We start from the raw sequence: 23,870 nt of genomic DNA on the forward strand, positions 1-23,870 counted from the left end.
ATTGTATTTCATACATTAGAAGTAAACAAGGGAATGAAAAAAACCAAATACTCGGAAATAAATTTAACAAAAGAGGCACAAAATCTCTATTCTGAAAAATACAAAATATTGCCGATAGAAATTAATGAAGGCTTAATAAATGCAAAGATACACCATATTCATGTAATGAAAGACTCAGTTTTGTTAAGGTATCAATTCTCTCTAAATTTATCTATCAATTCAATGTAATATCAATCCTAATTCCAGCCAGCTGTTTTTTATTTTAATAGAAACTGAAAAACCTACTTCCAAATTTATGGTGAAACTCAAAGGCCAGAGAATAACTAAGAACATCTTGAGAAAGAAGAGAAGAGTTGGACAACTTATGCCATCTGACTCCAAGGTTTACTGTAAAAAGGTGGAAGGCAGTGTGCTGTTGGTACAGACCAGAAAAATAGACCAATGTAATTGAACAGAATCCAGAAATAGAATCACACTTACATGGTTAATTGAATTTTTGACAGAGGAACCAAAGAAATTCAACAAGGAAAGGAAAATGCATAACAAATGGTGCTGGAATAATAGGCTATCCTTATGGGGGAAATAATCCTGAATCTAGCCTACCTCACACTATATGCATGAAAAGATTTAAGGTCTTTCACAAACCTAAAAGTAACAGCTCAAATGATAAATCTTCAGGATTAAAAATATAAAAGAATTTTTAAGGTAGAGGTAGATAAAGATTTCATAGGACATAAGAAGTAGCCCTAAAAATTTTAAAATTATAAATTATACTTCACCAGGATTAATGATTTTTGGTAATTAAAAGACAGTTAAGAAAACAAGTAGGGAAACAACAGACCGGGAGTAAATATTTGTAAAACAGGTATCTGACAAAGGACTTCTATTCATAATTTATAAATAATTCAATAATAAAACAACAGACAACCCATGAAAAATGGGCAGGTATATTAATGTCCACAGTAGTATTCACAACAATCAAAAGGTAGAAACAACCAAAATGTTCATCAATGGATGAAGAAATACAATGTGTAGGGACATACAATGGAATACTATTCAGCCTTTGGAATGAAATTCTAAAACATCCTGTAACATGGATGAACCTTGAAGACATTACAATAAATGAAATAAGCCAGTCACAAAAGGACAAATACTGTAGGATTCCATGTATATGAGGTACCTAGAATAGTCAAATTCACAAAGACAGAAAACAGAACAGTGGTCAGTGACCAGGGGCTAGGAATGGATAGGGTAAAGGGGACTTACAGTTTAATGGGTACAGAGTTTCAATTTGAGAAGACGAAAAATGTTCTGGAGATAGATGGTGGTGACAGGCTGAATAATACAAATTTGCTTAATGCCACTGAGCCGTACATTTAAATGATTAAAATGGTAAACTTTGTTATGTATCATTTACCCCAACAAAAAAGAATGGGCAAAAGATTTAAACAGACACTTCACAAATAAAGATATATGAAAAGCCAGTAAACACATATAAGAGAGTTCAATATCGCTTAGCCATTGGGGAAAAAAGGCTAATTAAACCACAAATGAAGAACCACTATATAAGGATCAGAATGGCTAAATTTAAAAATATTGACAATTACTAAGGGCTAGCAAGGATAGAGAGAGACAGAAACTCTAATAAATGGCTGATGAAACTGTAAATGGTACAAGGACTTTAGAAAATGCTTTGGGAGTTTTATATATAACCCAACAATTCTATTCTAGCTATTGACCCACAGCAATGAAACACATCCACCTGTTCACATATAATGTGAAGTATGTCTAAAAACCATATGTATTTAAATGTCAAGAAGCTTAATTCATCATAACCTCAAACTAGAAACAGCCATAATGTTCATTAGCAGATGAACTGATAAACAAATTATGGTATCCATACTATGAAATACTACTCAGCAGTAAAAAAGAGTGGACTACTGATACACAAGACACAAGAAACAGATGAATCTCACAGATGTGCTGAAAGAAGCTAGGTGCATAACAACATCGTGGGACTCCATTTACATAATGTTCTAAATCAGACAAAACTAATTTTTGGTTAAACAAACAACTAAATCAGTTGTTTCTCAAGGTGGGAATGGGCTGGGAAAGAGTATGAGGTAATTTTGGGGGATAATGGAAATGTTCTTTATTTAGAGGGTGTGTGTGTCAAAAGTCACTGAGTCACTGAATTACACTACTAAGCAAACAGTAAACTTTAATTTGTATCTGTAGATGCTAAAGATAATGGGGTAATGTTCCATTAAAAATAGGGTATTTACATGGTCTCAAAGGGACTTATTCCACAATAACTTATTAACACAAACAGCTTATTAATAACAAAGGAAAATCATTTTAAAGTGTAATAACTCAGAGGATACCACATTATCTGAGCAGCAGTTAATATCACCAATATTTCACCAATATTAGACACTTCCAATGCAAGGTAGGGGACACAATCTCATTCTGGCATATTTCTGCTAAACATGCATAACTGTAATCTAATTATGAGGCAACATCAGGCAAACCCAAATTGAGGGACAGTCTATAACTAGCCTGTATTCTTCAAAAACATTGGGCCAAGAAACACCTAGAAAGGCTGAAGAACCATTCCACATGAAAGGAACTAAGGAGACATGAAAGTTAGATGCAGTGGTTGATCCTGGACTGTATCTTGGACGAGGGACAAAAAGCCACAAAGGAGATTACTAAATCAATTGTATCAAACTCGAATGAAGTACTTAGAAGCAAAAGAGCGTAACTCCAATTCATTTTCAAATACTTCAAAAAATGTATATATGTAAAATTATATCCTTTTGTAGAGCCATAACCCATTTCTGAGAAGATACTGTTAAAAGTTATGACATTAACACTAGATTAGGGCACTTTAAGATTACATTTTAGATGAACAATGTATTGACTTACTTTATATCTCCTATGTTCTCCAACTACAGGTCTTAATTAGCAGCAAATACTTACTGAGACTAAAAAATGTTGAAGTTAACTGTATCTTAGGGTTTCCCAAAAGAGGAAAATTTTAAATTAGTAGAAATATAAGAAATTACCTTCTTTAGTTTTTACTGAATATAATTGGTTAATTACGACCACTTAAAAATAATACCAATTTGCAGATACTGAATTGAAATGGACATGAAACCTAGAGTGTGAATGTTAACAGAATTCTTTCCCTTCAGTTGAGCCTTATTTTTTTCCTGGAACACTTTTTTTTTTTTTTTTTTTACTAATCATATGGTTTCCTTATGTACTTTTTGAAATATGACTTAATTCCACATAGCAGTATTTTCAGAAGTAAGTATCTTTCTCTTTTTTCTTACTCTAAGGTGTAATATCTATTATTTTTTAATGGTTTTACTAGAAATTCAATTCCAGAATAACAGAGAATTAGACTTTTGTTAAACATAATACCTTTTATTAATTTAAGAACATAAGAGAATATAATGGTATACTGAGAAAAGAAAAATCAAGGTTTTAAAGAAGACTTTTCTCTTACATATTCAGATTTGAGAACATCTTCTTAGAGCCATAAACCACTTCTGAGCAGATATTGTTAGATATTATGACATTAACACTTGATTAAGTTACCAGGTTACATTTTAAGTTATTTTGAAAAAGCATACAGTGAAAATATTCTCCTTTATATTTTAGAGGATTATTGGTATTCTTTAACTCCCAATTTTCTACTACCTAGAGGCTCTATAAAAACTGAATAAAAATAATGAATAGAAATTACAAGCTCTACTTAAGCTAATTTTTGGAAAACATAACAAAAATTACATATATCTAATCATCTACTAAGTTAGTATTATAAAGAGCCTAAAACCACTATTTCACAACAAAAGAGATCATGATAATAATCAAAATGAAGTCACTGATACTGAAAGAATATCTAGGGGAAAAAAAAACAACACTGATTATTTATTAGGCATATCAATGTACCTAAAATGACACATCTGAAATGCTACTGAAAAGTAAAATATGTTTAAAACAAAAAATGTATTTTCATGGTATATTTAATATATGTATAACCATATACAAGAAATAAAGTATCTTTCAAATCAGATGTTTGAAGGTAATGATAAATACAACATGATTACATTTACTACAAATATGTGTGTGTAAAAGGTACCTTAAATATAATCAGGTAATAAAAGTGGTTCAGCTTCAGTTTCCAATTTAATATAATTACTAAATGTGAAGAAAGGTTCCATCTGTGGCCTTAGTTCTTAAACTATCCATCCTCCCTGGGTGAAGAAACATTTTACTTTGGCTTCATCTCTTGCTTTTAGGCTGACAACTCCAAAGTTCTATTTTTAGCCCAGAATTTTCTCCTGCAATCTTTGGAAGAGTATCTAATTGCCAGTTGGGAGTTCTGCAAGTAGTAATCACATGAGCATCTCAGTATCTTTTCTTAATTTTTCCCACCAAACCTGCTCATCTTGTATTAGTCATTTCTTTGAAAGGCTGGAAACTTAGGGATCATCTTCCATTTCCTCCCTCATTAAAGTGTTCTGTGTTCTATGTTCTACTGATTACATTTCCTTCTCTTTATCCCCATGGTCGATATCTCACCCAGGCTTTTGTTATTTATAATTTAGGTCACTAATAGCCCCTGAATTCATCTCACAATCTGCAGAATTATCTTTCTCCAATTCACTCTCAAAAATCACCCCCCCCACACAGTGATCTTACAGTCTTAGCCAGTTCTCAATCTGCCTCCCTGCTGCTTTTGAAGTGTTTTTGTTTTGTTTTTAAAGTTGTGGCATCCTTCCTTTTTGTTTACCTGACTTAATTCAACTTCTCTTTTGAGACTCAGCTCAGGCACAATCTCTTACTACCATGTATTATAACTGCTTATTAAAACTATTGTACCCCATGAGGATGTAAGCTCTTCTAAGTAAAGGATCATGTCTTTTATTCATCCCCGGTATCCAGCTAACGCTGACAAAATGTCATTAAAAAAGTAAGTTTCTTTAAAAATGAATGAAAAACAATTACATTTTAAAAATGTAAGAACAAGGATATGTCCTGGGAAGTGGGAGTTCATTCCAAATTTAGGGCTCTACATCATGTCTAAAGCACAGAAATGTTCCTCATAATATTGGTACTATGTTCTCAAGAGAATGTGAAATTAATAGTTATGTTTCCTGGCTGAGAAATTTTCTTATAAAACTCAATGGGGAAGACATATGTATTAATATCAAATATCAAACTGGTTGAAGGAAAAAAAATGCATCTGCTTAAATGTAGAATAAAAGCACAGACTTTAGAATTAGAAGATTTGGGTTCGAATCTTGAGTTTCATTAACTAGTTATTAGAGCTTGAACAGGGATGCCCAGCTACCTTCAGAAGCTATGAGAACTAGATTAGCTAATACATGTAAAATATTTAGCACAATGCCCAATAATACCAAGTGCTCCATAAATAATAAACATTAACATAAATTATGAAGATACTTTATTAAGTGCTATACATTTTATAAGACTTTATATACATACATAAAATAGCTCTGCAGAAATTCAGATGAAGGAGAAAACATCACAGATATGCAGCGTTCAGATAGGTAAAAAAAGATGAGCAATTTAGGAGGCAGAAATGGTTTTATAATTAAAGAGACAAAGGTACTTTCTGGCTCTTAACATCTATGACTATAATATATAGGTGCTATGAAATAAACTGTGCCCCCCCCCCCCCGGCCCAAATTCATATGCTCAAGCCCTAATCACCAATGTGACTATATTTGGAGATAGGCTCTTCAGAAGGTAACTAAGGTTAAATGAGTCATAAGAGTGGAGTCCTATTCTAATAGAACTGTGGCCTTAGAAAAGAAGGAAAGATCTGTTTCTCTCTCCGTCATATGAGAACAAAGAGAAGGCTGATGTCTGAAAGCCAGGAAGTGGGCACTCACCAGCAACTGAACCCTGCTCCACTTTGATATTGGACTTTCCAGCCTCTAGGCCCCTGAGAAAATAAATGCCACCCCAGTCCATGGTGTTTTGTTATGGCAGCCTGACCCACTCAAGAAAATACAAGACAGGAACAGAAAATAAAACCGGTAAAGTAGGTTGATGCCACATTGTGGTGACTCTTGCTTGGTAGCCTGAGGATCTTGGGTATTTTCTTGTGGACACTTGTTAACAGTAGGACAGACATAAAACATTCCTGATAATGGTCAGTATTAAAGTAGGAAAGGAAGTATGTAAAAAACACATGCACTGGGTATAAAAAAACAAACAAAAAAACCAAACACCCATAGGACTCAAGAGTAAGAGGGCCAGGACTCAAGTTCTAGTTCTCCTTTGTGATTCTATGTCCTTAGGCAGGCCCTAACCCATGTGGAACCTCAACTTCCTCCTGTGTACAAGAGTAATAACATAAGCTATTCCCAAGGGATTTCTATGGGTATGAGATAAGTGAAAATGATTTGTAAGCTTTAAGGCACTATATGAATGCAAGGTTATTTATTACAGAAAATGACTGTAAGAAGAATTCTATGTGAAAAAGACTGTTAAAACATTAGATAAGGACATATGAAGTGTGCTTCAGGAATAGATAGCAAAAAGTTAACTTGAAATGCTGTATGAAAGCTTGCATCTCTAGAAGATAAACTGCAAAATAATTTACAGAGTATTCATATACAAAACTGCAGTGTACCTTTTTCACCAAATGGCATTATAACATTCTAAGTAGTCCTCTGCATACTAAATAAATAGAACAAAAAGGTTTTCTTGTCTTCCCCACTTGTTCTCTCCTCCCATCTCCTTTGCTCTTTTAAAGGCAGGTTTATTGAGGTATAATTTACATACAGTAAAATTCATACCTCTTGGGTATACAGTTTTGACATAAAGCTTATATAATGTATAACCACTACTTCTGGTAATCTCCAAACCTTTCCCATGTTCCTTTGTAGTAAATCCCTCCCTCACCCCAGGTACTCACTTACCTGATTTGTGTCCCTAGAGCAAATGTGTCCCTATACATTTTATAAGACTTTATATACATACATAAAATAGCTCTGCAGAAATTCAGATGAAGGAGAAAACATCACAGATATGCAGCGTTCAGATAGGTAAAAAAGTTATATAAATACAATCATATAGTGTATATGTAGTCTTCTGTGTTTGGCTTCTTTCACTTAGCAAAATGCTTCTGAAATTAGTCCATACCATACTGTTGCAAATATCAACAGATTATGGCATCTGAATTATTTCTAGTTTTTGGCAATTACAAATAAAGCTGCGGTAACAGTTAACAGGCCTTTGTATGGACATATGTTTGCATTTCTCTTGGGTAAAAAAATACCTAGAAGTGGGGCTGCTAGATATTGTGTCAAGTATATTTTTAATTTTATACAAAACTGCCAAACCGTTTTCCTTTTCTTTTCCAATGAGTAATGTATGAGAGTTCCGGCTACCTGGCATTCTCCTCAGCACTTGGGACTATCAGTTTGTTCAATTTTAGCCCTAGATTCTAGTAGGTATGATGTATCTCGCTATAGTCTTAATTTGTTTTTCCCTAATGACTAAAGATTTCAGCATCTTTTCATGTGCTTATTTGCTACCCATTTGTTCTAAATTGATATATGGAAATACTCAACATAGCTGTTATATTTTGTTATGGATACATATACAGCATGTACTTATAAATATACCACTATGCAGAACTGCAATATAACTGTCACCTGAAAAACTGCGAGGACAGCACATATATGCAGAAATCACTAAAATGGCCTACAAGAACTAAAATATTCATTTCATCAATGTACATTCATTCACTGGGCATTGAGAAAATTAAAAAAAAAAATTTAAGAGGATTAATTTCCATAGAAGAGTAGTGCCAACAAGCCATCCCAGCACCTGGACCAGCTGGTTTCATGAAAAAAATTCTAGAAAACATTTAAAGGAAAGGAAATTCTAAAGTGATTCCAAAGCATAAAAAAAACTAGATATCTTCAGATTATACTTATGACAAGCAGAATATTGACACCAAAAAGTAAAACTGTAGACCAATCTTACTTATGAATATGAATGTCAATGCAAAAATCCTAAATGATACAGTAGCAGTGAACTGAATCCATCAGTATAATAAAACAAAAAACAGAGCCAAGTGAGGTTTATTACTCAATGTAAAGCTGGTAATGATATAGTAGCAGTGAACTGAACCCATCAATATAACAATAAAAAAACCCAAAACAGAGCCAAGTGAGGTTTATTACACAATGTAAAGCTGGTTCAGTATTAGGCAATCTTTTAATAGAATTCAGTGTAATAACATCTAAGGAGATGGACTAGGCTGGTGTCAGCCAACTCTGGCCAATAGGTTGGCTGCCTGTTTTGTAAGTAAAGTTTTTTTGGAACAGGGACCTGCTCATTTGATTACATATTGCCTGTGGCTACTTTTGCACTACAAGAGCAGTTGAGATGTTGCCACAAAGACCTTATGACCTAGAAGCCTAAAATATTTACTGACCGTTTAAGAAAAAGTTCACCAACTCGTGCATTCAATGATCATTTTCATAGATGCCTAAAATCTGTATAACAAAATGCAAGGATCACCTAGAATTTTAATTCAAGGTACAGTGATTGTTCTCCTAACAGTCAATTTCCTGTATGTCTAATCAATAAAAACAAGTAAAAAATGTCTTTCCTTTTTTTTCAATTACACATTAACTGAAAGGTGAAGTGAAATAAGACCCTTATTTTTTCATGATTTAATTTTATAAAACTACTTATTACGTAATGGTGAAACTTTCATGCATTTATTAAGTCAAACCAAACAAAACTCAGGTGCAGAAGTGTCTATTATTACCAACTGTATTAAAAAAAGGAGGATGTGTATTCCTATTTATTTGTAAATTCATAAAAAAAATCATCTGTAAAGGGACACAAAAAACCAAAAAAAAAAATCGTATTTACTTATTTGGGTTTTGGTAGAATCTGGCCAATGAGGGATGTGGTAGAAATGAGAAATTCATTTCATATTTTTATATCCTCTATAAATTTTGAGCCATGTGAATGCACTACCTACTCCTCTGACCAAAAAAACTCACCTCAAATAGATATGTAAAAAATAATAGTGTTCCTTGTGGTTTGGAAATATTTTATAAATTATAAATGGATTACCTGTTCTATGTAAGAATGAAATCTGATTACAGGTAGGAGATGGCCAGGCCATCTTTGTTGACAAAGACAGATATTAGAGCAGTTTGGCTTTAATCTCTCACTGTCCCTAAATTTATTTTACACAATTTTCATGGATTTTGGACCTGACGGGACAAATGAAAATGTATAGTTTCTTCCCAAAACCTTAGATAATATTCTGAACGATTATGATTCTACTAAATCATTTTACTTAAATAAATAAATACATACCATTATCTTCTTCAATTCCAACAGGCCCTGCTTGAGGAGTCTCTCCATTCTTTAAACAATTATGGATATATGTTGCCTTCCACCTTGCATACTTCCTGTGTTTCACATTCTAGAAGGAATATTTTTATATCAATATTAAATTTCAGTAAGAAGTAAAAATATGTATTTATGATAACCTATATGGTATTTCTGAGATAAAACCCATTTTTGCATGTTATATCTCTGAAACAATCTGGCAACCTCCCCACCCTACCACTGGATTCTACCAACTGTCTAGGGTTCAACAGACCACAAAATGCTATGTTCCTGAAAACACATGCCTAGTCCTCTCTTATGATTCTGTATTTCAGAAAAGGTCTGCAATGGAAATATGGGAGTGTCCTTCAGCAAAACTTGTAACTCTTATGCACCTGGGAGGACTAGGTTAAATGGAATTCTAAAATTAAATATAAAAGATAGTAACAGTAGATTGAGCTATTTCCACCAAAGAGGAAAAAATTGATCTGTACAAATCTATGAAAACACATTTGTGAAAACAAAAGGAAAACTAAGATGATGCAGGGGTTAAAACAAACAAACACTAGACAGACAGCTAAGCAAACTTGACCTTTTAACCCATAGCACGCTACTTACCAGCTCTGAATCTCAGTTACCTCAATTCCAAAAAGGGGAAAATAATACCTCATGGGGTTGTTGTAAGAACTGAAAATATCAGTAAAGAACCTGCTAGTTGCCTTTTCTTTTCTGCCTTAAAATTCATGCTACACACTATAAAATTAAGACAAAAATTTGCTTTAAAAATATAAAAAAAGTATAATCTGTTAGAATTTTGGATGGGTTAGTAATTTTTACTTTATATTTCAATTGACCTTTATGACACTCATGGACCAGTGGTACTGGTATCAACTGGCAGCTTATCAGAAATGCATAATCTTTAAACACATTCCAGACCTAACTCAGAATCTGCACTATAACAAGATCCCCAGGTGATCTGTATGCACATTAGAGTTTGAGATAAGACACTTTTCATTATGTTGAAAACAACTGTAATGTGCCTTTTACAAAGAACCACTACATCAGGGATAAGTACAAACATAGCATACAGCACAGATACTTAGTTGAGCATTTTATGCAAAATTATCTAGATACTATTACAGATAAGTATATAGAAACCTAAAAGAAGTAACGCCCAAATTACTGAATTTGTATCATATTTAATTCCCCTTTTCTTATCAAACAATCCTCTTCTATATTCCACTAAAAACAACTTTTCTACATTGATTTCCATTTTCTTCCAGGTATGATTATAATTTATTCTACTTCACAAAGAAGCTTTTCAAAAGAAGCATCCACATTTAACATTCTCACTTCCTCACCAGCTAATTCACTCTAGAGAGAAAAGAGTTTCTTTCGTTTGGTTCTTATTTTCATCACATAAAAGGTCAGAGAATTTGAATGCGCCATGCCTTTTAATGGCAGTGAGCCCACGTGTGCCAGCCCCCACCTCACTTAAGTTGTTAGTTCACTTAAGGAATGTGCTCAGTGTCACCAACAGCCCTCTCCACGCTGGCAAATCCAACAGACACTTGTAAGCATCACCAAACCTTTCATCAGCATACAAAACATCGAACCATTCCAAACTCTGAAACATTCTCTATTACAGGTTTTTGTGACACTCTTGTTCTCCTGCTTTCCCTCCTATCTTTGGCTACTAATCCTCTGTCTCATCTCCAAATAAATTTACATACCCTGTCCTAGCAGATACTGTAAATGGGTGGGCTCAATCAATGGATTCATATATAATTTTAAATATGAATTATGTTTCTACATACTTAAGTACTAGGAAAGTCACTTACTAATGAAGGGAATTACTTCAAATTTCCAGTGATTTAAAATTTCCCTATTTTTGGGAAAACCTAAGCTACAGATAACCTCAACATTTTTTAGGCTTCTTCAATAATTGCTATTAGTTAAGACCTTCAGATAGGTAATATGGGAGACATAAAACAAGCCAATACAGTGACTTCTGCCCTTAGAGAGCTGATCATCTTATTATGGATATAGATCTAAAATACAAAAGAATATTACTATAAAAATTTAGTAGGTAGAAAGTATTGAACTTGTTTCTTTAATACGTCCATAATAATGGACAAATGATAAAGTAAATGGTACTTTTAGCTTGGTCTTACAGGATGGGTATGATGGAAAGTAGCAGTAAGACTATACTGGGGAGAAGTAAAAGAATAAGCAAAGGCAGAAAGGCAGAAGTAAATGAAGTGTTTAGAGAATGATGGTGAAGAAGTAAATTTGCCATTGGTGGAAGATACATAATATGGACTAGTTGGATAAGTAAGAAAAATCCAAGACAAGAGTAAAGCTGTGGACCAACATCTTTATAGTACCCTATAGGTTTTGAAGCACTTACACATTTTTCTCTTAATCAGTCCTCACAATAAACTTGAAATTTAGGCAGGTCACATTTTACTCCAAGGCTCTGAGACATTAAAAGACTGGGTCAATGTAAAGACAGTTTAACCTGGCATTCAAGGCCTTCCACATTGTGGATACTGTTTCAGTCTGTTCTACTTCCTAATATCTCCCCTCAATCCAGATGAGATTCTGTCTCACCTGCAATCTTTTCTCATGCTAGTCTTCCTATCTAACATGGCTTCCTCTTCTGATAAAAGTCTCTGTAGACTTTCAAATGTTTACTCTCTTATCAACCTCCCTGACTACCAGCAAGTGAAGTAATCATTTATTCAAGTCAGTTACAGATGATAAGTGCTGGGGATAACAGGATGAACAAGGTAGGTCTGAACTTCAGAATCTAAAGTGAAAGCTAGGCAGTAATTTCCATCACTAAATGTGGCATCTGTATTACCTGAAATCTATGATATTTTCTTCACCTTCTTCTTTTAGGATTCTGCAATCCCATTATTATAAATATGAGGAAATGGCAGTACAAAAGTAAATGACTTACCCAAGGTCACACTATTTTGCAGTGAAGCGATCCACTCAATTCAGGGCTACCTTGATAAGCATACTACAATTTGCAACTCAGATGGGAATATATGAAATAAGGTAAAACTGGCTTTAAAACGTCACCTACTTAATGCATATTAACATAAGCTATAACTTGGTATATATTTAAGAGGACCCTTTTGAAAGAAAATGTATAAATTGCTTAGGAAAGTTTAATTTGCCTTCTTTTGGGATCTTTAAATATAGGACAGACTATTCTTCACTCAAAACAATTTAACACCATCTAAAGACTAAGTTGGATTAAGTTGTATTGTGATAACTTTAGGAGGTTCCTTCATTCCTAATTTCATAGTAAAAAATAGTGTAAAGATGTTTAAACCACGTTGGGTTCCTTCATTAGTATGTGAAGTTTAAAAACGTTACTCTAACCTGAGATGGTTTCATTTTAGTAAATACATTTTACAAAATTTCCCCAGAGCAGATAAATCAATACAACCGTTTATTTTTTATTCCGCAATTATTTCAAGACAACCCTGCAAACTGGAGCTTATACTACTTCACAGAAGATTTTGGCAGTTGTAACTCAAAATTAATTTGTTTTTTAATTTTGTTTTCTTTAAAATAAAGGATGCTAGATATCAAAGAATATTTGAAGAGGAAAATTTCAAGATGTCAATATTTTTGAGATCTTTTAACTCCTTTTGGCTGATTAGACATCCTTTCTGGGAAACAGGAATTACAAAAAGAACTTTTACTTTTGTCCCTGGCCTCTAAGTTCCTGTTTTGTAACTGGATTGATGAGAGTCACTGACAACTGCAAATTTTGGCCATGAGAGTCAGCAGTGGTAAGGATTTTCATTTTATTTTTAAATCATGTGCACTTGCTACACGCAAGAATGACTGGTTAGCAAATGCCAACCACAGGCTACAGCAGGGGTTCTCAAACCTGGTACATATAAGGATCACATGAGGATATAATAAAAAAAATAAATTCTTAGCCCAAACTATGGAAAATCTGATGAAAATCATTTTCTATTATAATGCCAAAAAGCCACCATGAAAGAGAATGCTCCCATTCTTCCTCTTGGATTTCTGTCTTGAACCCACCTAGTCAAGTTTCTATCCCACTACAATTGCTTTTGTCAAGGTTACAGATTACTTCTCTCTTGCAAAATCCAAAGCTTAGAGATCATCCTACTTGACTCTATCAGCATGAAAAGGTGAGCACTTCCTCCTCCTTGCAATGTCCTTTCACTGGGTTTCCTGGTTATCAAGGTCTTCTGGTTTTCTCTGCCTTGCTGGGTGCTCCTGATTCTTTTTATCTACAAGGTGGGGAACATGCCACAAGCTTCAGTTCTTGGACTTCCCCTCTTCTAACACTTTACCTGGGCAATCTTATCCAGTGTAATGGTTTTATTTTTTTTTAAAGATTTTATTTATTTGACAGAGAGAGACACAGCGAGAGAGGGAAGACAAGCAGGGGGAGCAGGGGAGGGAGGAGCAGGCTTCCTGCCGAGCAGGGAGCCCGATGTGGGGCTCGATCCCAGGACCCCGGGGATCATGATCCAAGCCGAAGGCAGACGTTTAACGACTGAGCCACCCAGGTGCCCCAAGTGTAATGGTTTTAAATATCACCTTATGCTGCCAACTCCCAAATTCATATCTTCTGCTCAGTTTTCTCTTGTGAACTTTCAATTCACCTCAACATTTTACTTGTACGCCTGATAGTTCAAAGCATTCAAAGTTCAACACCAACTTCTGATCTTCTCCCACTAATTTTGTTCTTCCCTGTCAGTAAATGGCAATTCCCTTCCTGCCGTTGTTCAAGCCCAAACCACTGGAGTCATTTTTAGTCCTCTATTTCTCTTAAAATCTACCAACAAATCTTTAAAGTCTGTCAGCTCTCCATTCAAAATATATTCAGTGTCCAACTACTTCTCACCACCTCATCTACTGCAAATTCTGGTCTCAGCCAGTATTACTTCTCACTTTGATTATTTAAAAATGAACTAATGGGTCTCCCTACTTCCATCCCTGACCATTAGAAAGAAATATTCTATTTTATTTTAATAAATTATTTATGAAATACTTTAAAAATAGCACTTAAATCCCATCAATTCTGGTTGAACTCCTCCTCACCCTCACCTCCTATTTCCTCTCTCACTCCAGATTCAACTACACTACCTTCATTGATACTTCTTAAATTTGGACAGACCCTCTTTACAATCTCAAAAGGTTTGCACTTTGTCTTGCCTCTTCCTGAACATCTTTATATTTCATTTCCTTATCTTCAAGACATTGCTAAAATGTTGCTTCTCAGTGAAGCCATCCCCAACCACCTACTGAAATGAACCTTCCTATCCCTACCTTGACTTTCTCCATGGCACTTACCATCTGACATACATTTTATTTATTAATTTATTAATTTGTTCACTGTCTTCACCAGAGGAATGGGATTCCCATGAGGGCAGGAATTTTATTCATTGCTGCATTACTTGTGCTTAGAACCATGCTTGATGTATAGAGCTTAATAAATATTTGATGATGAAGGAAAGGATAGTAGATCTGGAATCCATGTTTTTTTTAAATCAAATACCTCAAATGATTCTGAAGGTGGTTGTCTTGGAACCACACTTTGAAAAACACAAACCTGGAGTAAAACATTTTTGCTAATCAATAAGTGTGAATATTACACTTGAGTACACAGTTTGACTTAGGCTTACAAAGAAAGGTCAGTGGCTAGGGTTGAGGGTGTCTGTGAACCTCCCTGAATGGTATGGAAAAATGCAATACATATATGCACGGGAGAGAATCCATAGTTTTCATAACATTTCAAAGCAGTTAATGTACAAAAGAAAGGAATTATCTCCAACTTGGTGGTAACATCAAAGATAATACTTTTATACTCTTAGTCCCTCAATTCTCCCAAATATAGTATACAAACAACAAGGGCTCTATTAAACTCCCAGAACAATGGACAAAATACAATGAGAAATGATTGAAAAGTACATATTCAACAAATTTATTTACCATGATGACTCAAATACTGAAGTATTTGGTTGTGTTACATTTGATTAACGTTTGTGTTAACGTTTGGTTAAAGTCGTGTCAGGTTTCTCCATTAGAGACTTACTACTTCCCCCTTTAAAATTAATAAGCAATTTGAAGGAAGACATTAGAGACTAAAGTAAATATCTTGCTCTTCATCAAACTTTGCACCTATTAGTTTTAAAACCCATTAATGATTTCTACCTTCATCATTATTTCTGTATTTGTTAGAATCCTATTATAAAGGGCTTTCTCTGTTTTTCCATTATTCATTCATTCACTCATTCATTCATTCACATATTTCTCTGTATGTTTCAGTATAGACCCACTGCTGCTTATTTTATTCGATGAGTTTTCATCCACTAATATCATTCTTATTTTGATGCTCAAATTGTCCCTGACATGGACAGTGGAAACCTTTTCCAGCTGGCTTCTGGATCCTTTTGACATGTCCCCAAGATCATATGAAGATTTTACTTTCTGGCACAAGACGAAGGTCCAATTCATCTAATACCTTCCCTGACCCAGTCCTAAATACAGCCTTTTCTGTAAAAGTCCTGGTTCCTTTAGAGATGAATGTTATTTAGAACCCAAAATCAGACACTTTCACTGCTATTGGTGCATCATTGCTTCTAGGTCCCTTCAATACAGAGATATAAGAACTAAGTTTTATGTGCATGTATAAACACATCTATATGTATGCTTTATGTGTATATACAAATATACATACTGTAATATACAGTTATAGTGTACATATATACTACCTATCCTACTACACGATTACTATACTACCACGTGTATCTACTTTGCTCTATTTATCAAATATATTTAAAAGCATGAATAATATGGACACCTCCAATTCTAATCCAACACCATAATACAATCTAGTCTTTTCTCATCCTATTGTAACTTCTTTCCCCAGAAGTGAGAAACCTAGCTCTCTCAATATACTTACTCATTTGCTCAATCCTAGAATACAGAGTAAGCAGTTTTAGAATTGCCAACCCAATAGCATTAAGAAAAATCAAACCTACAAACAACAGATCAATATTTAACTTTTTGCAGTAATATTGATATACCTTGAGGTGCATAAATCTTATGTATAATTTAAGTAGTTCTGACAAATAGATATACCTGTATAAAATATATTCCTATCAAAATATAATACTTCTAGTTCCCCAGAAGATTCCTTTATATCCCTTTTCAGATCAATTTGCCCCCCCCATATAAATCCTAACTTTTTCACTAGAATAAATATGTATATTGGAGTACTTTGTATGAAGGGAATCCGTTTGTATTATGTGAGTCTTCTTTTGCTCAGCATAATCCCTTTAAGATTCATCCATGTTGTAAGGGTATCAGTACTACCTTTTTAGATCACAGTACAGAGCAATTCATTTATCAAGTCCTCTGCTGGTAGGTATCTGGGATGTTTCCAGCTTTGGGTTATTATGAATAAAGTTCCTATGAGCTCTCTTGAACAAGTCTTTTTCTGGACATAGGTTTCATTTCTCTTGGATAAACACCAAGGAGGAATTGCTGGGTAAAAGCATAGGTGTATATTTAACTTCATAAAAATCTGCCAAATCTTTTCCCAAAGTGGTTATAACATTTATCATTTTCACCAAGCAATGTATGAAAGCTCTTGTTTTTCCACATTCTAGCCAATACTTGGCCAGTCTTTATTAACTTTACTGTTTTTAAACTACTTATTCTAACGATGACTGAGGAAGTGTTAACATCTCAACTATGATTATGAATTTTTCTGTATTTTTATTTCTATCAATTTTTGTTTCATATAACTTAAAACTGTTATGTGGACATCTATAACTGTAATATCCTGTTGATGAACTGAACCCTTTATTGCTATTAAATGTCCCATTTTACCTCTACTAACACATCTTCTTAAAGTTTACTTTGTCTAATATTAATGTGTTCACTTGGAATTTTGTTTACTTAGTATTTGCATTGAATATTTTCTACCCTTTCATTTTTAAAATATCTGTGTTTCCGTACTTAAAAGGTATCTCTTGTAAACAGTATAGTTATAGCTTGCTTTTTAATCTAGTCTGAAGGTCTCTTTTTTAGAGTGTTAGTCCATTTACATTTATAGTATGTATTGATATAACTGTATTCAGGCCTAAAATTGCTGATCGTTTTATATGAGTCCCATCTGTTTTTGTTACCCTCTCTTCCCTTTTTCTGCCTTCTTTTGGGTTTACCAAATATGTATAGCTATAATAATTTTTACTTAAATAGGCATCTATCTTTTAAAGAAATTAAGGAAAAGAGAAAATATATAGCTTTTTAAAAAATATTTCTACCTACATACTATGTCCAGTGTACTTCATTCCCCCCTATAAATCTAAGTTGCCATCTGGTATCATTTCCTTCAGCCTAAAAAACTTTGTTTCTGCTGTTCTTTAGTTCTTTAGAGCAGATTTGCTAGCAGTGAATTAATTTGTTTGAAAATGTCTTTTATTTTACCTTCATATTTTGAAGGATAGCTTTGTTCTATATAGAATTCTGAATTCATAGGGTTTTTTGCTTATTTTTTTTCTTTCAGTACTTTAAACATGTCAATTTCATTATCTTTTTGCCACCACTTTTTAAAAAAATGAGATGTCAACCATCCTTCAAAGCACTGTTACCTTGTGTATAATGTATTGTTTGCCAAGACTGCTCTTTCAAGATTTTCTCTTCCATCAGCCAACTTCACTGGTTCGCCTATAATGTTCTCAGGTATGGTTTCTTTTACTTAGGGTTCACTGAACTTGCTGGATCCAATTTAGAAAATCTATGGTCATTATTTCCTCAAATACCTTTTCTTCTACATTTTCTTTCTACTCTCTTTCTTTGGACTCCAATTGCACATGTTGGACCTCCAAATATAGTAGTAATAATATATAATGCCTATTTTTGAATAGATTCATAAGTACATAAAATTGAGCAGTTTAGGATAGTTTCCATTATAGTTTTCATGCATTCACTGATGCCCTTTGTAAATATAGCACACTAGAACATTATTCATCTAGTAGTAAAAGCAAGAACTCATGTTTTTTAAGCATTTGGTATTTACTAAAGGCTTTACATGCATTTCTCATTTGAAGTCCAGGAGTACTTGATAAAATTGATATTACAATTTCCTTCACCTTATAGACATGGAACAGGCTTACATAATTCAAATAACTTACCAAAGTCACAGTTATGAAGTGGTGTATGGACTTCTGAGGCCAATGCCTGTAGTATTCTTAGTCACATTATCCTAACACTGCATGCAAACATACACCATTCATTCACGATTAAGCGTTAGGTGCAAGACACTGTTTTTGGCAATTATTACACAGAAATGAATTCAAAGTATGTGGAATTCCTACTCTAGTAAGAGAGATACTACCTTCATATTTTTCTGTTATTGTAACTGCTAAGAATGAGACCTTCAATGTACATACAATAAAAGCATGAAAACCTAAGGTATGGTGTATGTCCTGAACACATGCTTTTGTAAGCAGATGAATTTCTCCTGGTCTACCATGGCTTTCTAGGTTACCAATAAGATGCTGCTTAATTCAGAACCTTTCAGTGCAAATGGATACTTTAAACAGATTACCTCCTTCCCAACCTGCTATTCCTATACATAATCACTGCAGAGATGTTGCAACCTCTGTTTTCTGAGCAGGGGTAGTCAGATTGGTATAAAAACAGGATTCCCTGGGGGCTTCCAGAGAAGGCTCTAGATCAGTGCCAATCAAAATGTGGTCCCAGCCCCAGTGTGCGAACTGTTTACAAGTTTGTGACAAGACAGTACAGACACTGAGAGTATTTAGGAAACTTAAAACAAATTAGGCTTGGGTTTTATAGGTCTTTTTTTAAGTTTCACTTTTCTAATAATTCAATAATTACTTGTATTTTACAAAACTATCAGTCTGCAACAGAATGGAAATTACAAAGAAAAAAAGCTGGATGTTCACACAGAATTTGAGAATACTGTTCTGGGCCATAGCATCTGGGGACAAGGTACTTATATTTTCCTGACTCTTGGTTTTCTTACCGTAATTCAGAGTTGTAAAAGGTGAAATAAGGTATATCTAAACTGTCTAGGCATTGTGCCAGGCAAATGGCAGGAGTGAAATGTCTTCCTTGTACTCTATCATCACTATACCATAGGTCCTCATAATTAGTTATTTTGCTTCTCTTCCCACGTTAGAACACAAGTTCTGTGAAGGCAGGAAAGCATACCATATTCATTTGATTCCTCCCAAATTAGCAGAAACTCAATAGACAAGAACAGTATTATTATCTTTTATCTGAGATTTTTATATTCTTCCTAAATTAGCACTATTAAACCTAAACAAAGATTATGAAAGAAAAAAAGGCAAAATGCTGTCTGCTCCTCAATATGCTAGAAGTGAATCTTTTATCTGCGATTTTTATATTCTTCCTAAATTAGCACTATTAAACCTAAACAAAAGACTTATGAAGGAAAAAAGGCAAAATGCTATCTGCTCCCCAACATGCTAGAAGTGAAACAAATCTAAAATACAATAAAAGTCTATCAATAGCATTGGCCACGAACAGACTACACAAGATGCTATAGGAGGAAAACAAAATATTTATGTTTTGAACATCCCTTGCTTTAAAATACAAAATATTAATATATATTCTGGTGATTCTATCCCTAAACTGGGACACTGATTTCTATATAGCTATAGAAATGCTAGAAGTTATACAACAACATATTTAAATAATGAGATGGACTTATACAAAGCACAGTTAAAAGAGTTAAATAGGTATAACTAAAACAGAGATAGGAGAATTAAAAAACAGAATAGTGGCAGATAAAATATTAAAAAAAAACAGTTGTAGACTGAAGAAAATGTAGACTTTATTTTTGTGCATCTATGAATAATGATGTGAAAAAATATTAGGAAATAACCAAGAAAAATGCTGTGAGTAAAAGAGATCTATTACATTTTAGAAGACTTAGGAAAGAAGTTCTGTGTAAACAAGTCTGAACATTATCTCCATCTACAGACAGAAAAATGAAAAGCTGAACTAGAGCAACATCCGAAATATCAACTATCAGCCACTGTTTTTTATTCTGAGATTTTACTCAGGGCGAAAATTTACACTTAATGCTAAAGAAGATGTAAGAGTAGAATGAGACAAAGTCCCCTCTTGTAAGGACTCGCAGTATAATTTATTCCAAAATATAATCTATAAAACTTAAAACAATACAGTATGTGTAATATTCATTCAGTTAAGACTCTGAAGGTGGAAGTTGACAGAATGGGGAAATTCATGTAAGGGCGAGAGTAATGTAGCTGACTCAAAGAGAAGGTAAGGCGTAGGCAAGCAGGCAAAACACACAACAGTTATCAGTGGTAGAAACCGAGCAGGCAGTGAGGAGACTGGTCTGACGAACATAAAAGAGGACTGGGAAGAAGTACCACAGGTCGGAGCCTGGACTTGCAATGCCAGGAAGTGAACAGTCCCTGTTAGGTCCTTCAATAAAACAGTAACAGAGGAAAATACGTTGTAGAGAAAAAGAACCCCAAATAGGAGGATAAATTAGGTAAATCGCAGTCACGTAGCTTGTGAACCAGTGGACTTCTAAAAAAATGACTGGAACATGAGCTAAAAAGAATTTAATTAGAAGACTCAAAATCTTCACATACAAATGTCATACAGAAGGGCCCAGGTGTTTAGCTTGCCCACTCCCCATGCTGCAATGCTAGCTTTCTTCTCCCTCCTACTAGAAATTTGTTTTGTGCTATCATATTTTCAGTGGGTCTACTTTTTACTTTCATTTATATAACCTCCTATAGAGTTTTCACCCCTCCTTTTGTAGCTTCTAATCTAAAACTGTTTTTGCCTCTCCCCTTTTCTTTTTCTTTTTGCTTGTTCGTCTTTGTTTTTTGTTCCTTTCCCATCACCTCTTCCACATGTGGAACATATACCCCTAGAGACTGGTGCAGCTGCAGAGGACCGCAGAGACCTGCTCATCCAGGCTTCCCATTTTACAGAAGGAAAACCAAGTCCGAAGAAGTAAAATGACTTCTTGGTTTTGAGTTCAGTGGGGCCTGCCTCTCACAACCACTATCTCTTTTAAAATAAATTATCAGAGCTGATAGTGAAAAAATGTAGTATTTTAAAAACTTTAGAAAACATTAATTTAAAAACCATTCCCTTGTTATTAAGATAATAAAATTAAAAGAATTTAAAAATACACAAATAAAAATTATGCGACAATTATGCCTTTCCCCTCCCCATTTTCTGTTGTTACAAATTTTAGTGTTTCTCAAAACAGCGTTCTTTGAGAGGCAAGGAAAACAACTATTTCTGAGGAAAGTTTTAGCTTTGTTAAAAACTATGGCATATTCTCTAGTTAAATGCAGCACTGTACTTACCTTATAAATGAACAAATAAGTTAGAGTCCTGAACTATACCTATAGGAGGATATATTAAAAAACAAAACAAAACAAAAAAACAAAACAAAACCTTGCCTACCTGAAATCCTTAAACTCATTCTTTTCCCACCTTTGTTTCCTGTCTGTGTCTCTGCTAGTGTTTTCCAAGTACAGGCTTTAACTACAGTGGAAGTGGAAAGCAGGGAATGACTTAAAACTGCTAAATGCTTTGAGTAACCAGTTTATACCCATAATTTTTAAAACAGCTCATCTTTTTAATAGTTAGTTTCAGATAAGAAATGTTGTAAGAGGCGCCTGGGTGGCTCAGTTGGTTAAGCGACTGCCTTCGGCTCAGGTCGTGATCCTGGAGTCCCGGGATCGAGTCCCGCATCGGGCTCCCTGCTGTCAGCAGGGAGTCTGCTTCTCCCTCTGACCCTCCCCCCTCATGCTCTCTCTCTCTATCTCATTCTCTCTCTCAAATAAATAAATAAAATCTTTAAAAAAAAAAAAATGTTGTAAGAGCTTGTGCCTTGTTTTAGGCATATCGGGCTTAAATCACAAGTAAATAAGTACAAGCCCTAGATTTTCTTTTCTTTTTTTTTTTTAAAGATTTTATTTAATTTGACAGAGAGAGACACAGTGAGAGAGGGAATACAAGCAGGGGGAATGGGAGAGGGAGAAGCAGGCTTCCCGCGGAGCAGGGAGCCCAACGCAGGGCTCCATCCCAGGTCCCTGGGATCATGACCTGAACCGAAGGCAGACGCTTAACGACTGAGCCACCCAGGCGCCCCAAGCCCTAGATTTTCTTAAGATAACCATAAGGACTTAGGGGAAACGGTTGATGCCAATCACCATCCTGCTCATCTGTACTGATGACAAGCTGGTAAAGCCACAGCTAGAGTGGATTTCTCCCTATTCCACTCAGTGGAACTTTATTTACAATTATTTGACATTTCACACCATCATTCTGAAAAACCGAAATCTCAGTAATGACAATGAAGATGCCATTTCCAGACATGGAAAATAATGGAACAAAAAAAGTTCATGAAAAGCACCTACATATAATTACACACTAATTGTGCATACACACATTTCTTGATTTAAGTATGTACAACTTACATGGCATCTTACATGATGAAGGCCCAAGGAATAACCTCACCCCAATCAAATAACAACAAGAACTTCCCTTTCAGGCTGGCCTTAGAATGCCTAACTTCTTTTCTCTGTACCATTTCAGACCCTTCCAGCTAGCTGGGTCCTTTAACCAACACAGATGCTATTTCCTACTTTAGTCTAGTACCAGTGCAAGGTAAAAGAGCTCGGGTAGCAGGTTGCGTGGTGAGACAGGGAAAGAAAAGAGTGCCAACATTCTAGGAACATGGCCCTTTACTCTGTTGCTACATATATCCTTTAGCATCCTCAGTCCCTAAACAATCTCCCCCACACCTTTTGAAGCCCTATCATTTGCCCCATTCAGAGTCCCTGTCCTAGTTGCTATGTTCAAATAACTAACGAAATTGTTCTTTGTTAAGGATACCTAAATATAAACCTAGATTTTTTTCTGAAATGCAGATGAACCTCACGCTAATTATGCATGCATGTTATGTATGTATCTTTTAAGTTTTTTTTTTTTTTTTAAAGCAAACCCTGCATTACTCACTTAAGACTTCTAGATATTTTGTTTTTCCTGTATCTATTACTTTACCTATTATCTGGGGTCCTCATGGTTGGCATCTATAAGTTCAAAGGACCGTGGTCTTTCTTCTGAGATGGGGGAGCACTTTCCCTAAGAGCAGGTGGGTGATGCAAGGAGAGCCCTCTTGGAAGTACTGGGCAAATGGATCTGCTACTCTGCCACTCTGCGGTATCATGATCTTCTCTGATATCTTGAGTGTCTCCACTTCTTTATTTCTGTATGCACGTCTTCCTCTTGCATTTTCAATGTTAAGTGTTTACCAGGATGTTTATATGACCATCTTCTCTTTCAAAACTATCCTCTTACGTGAGGGTGTGTCTAATCTAACTTGAATTGCCATC

At 34.6% G+C, this 23,870-nt stretch overlaps 1 protein-coding gene across 2 annotated transcripts in view; it reads right to left on the reverse strand.

The window, feature by feature from the left end:
• VTA1 (vesicle trafficking 1) overlaps nucleotides 1–23,870 on the reverse strand; it is a 63,888-nt gene that overhangs the window by 14,542 nt on the left and 25,476 nt on the right. For both annotated transcript variants that reach the window (XM_078054653.1, XM_078054654.1), the window contains exon 5: nucleotides 9,394–9,502. In XM_078054653.1, coding sequence (XP_077910779.1) covers nucleotides 9,394–9,502 — 109 coding nt within the window. The remainder of the gene's footprint in view (nucleotides 1–9,393; nucleotides 9,503–23,870) is intronic.

The sequence above is a fragment of the Halichoerus grypus genome, chromosome 9 (assembly GCF_964656455.1).
Source record: "Halichoerus grypus chromosome 9, mHalGry1.hap1.1, whole genome shotgun sequence".
In the NCBI taxonomy this organism is placed as follows: domain Eukaryota; kingdom Metazoa; phylum Chordata; class Mammalia; order Carnivora; family Phocidae; genus Halichoerus; species Halichoerus grypus.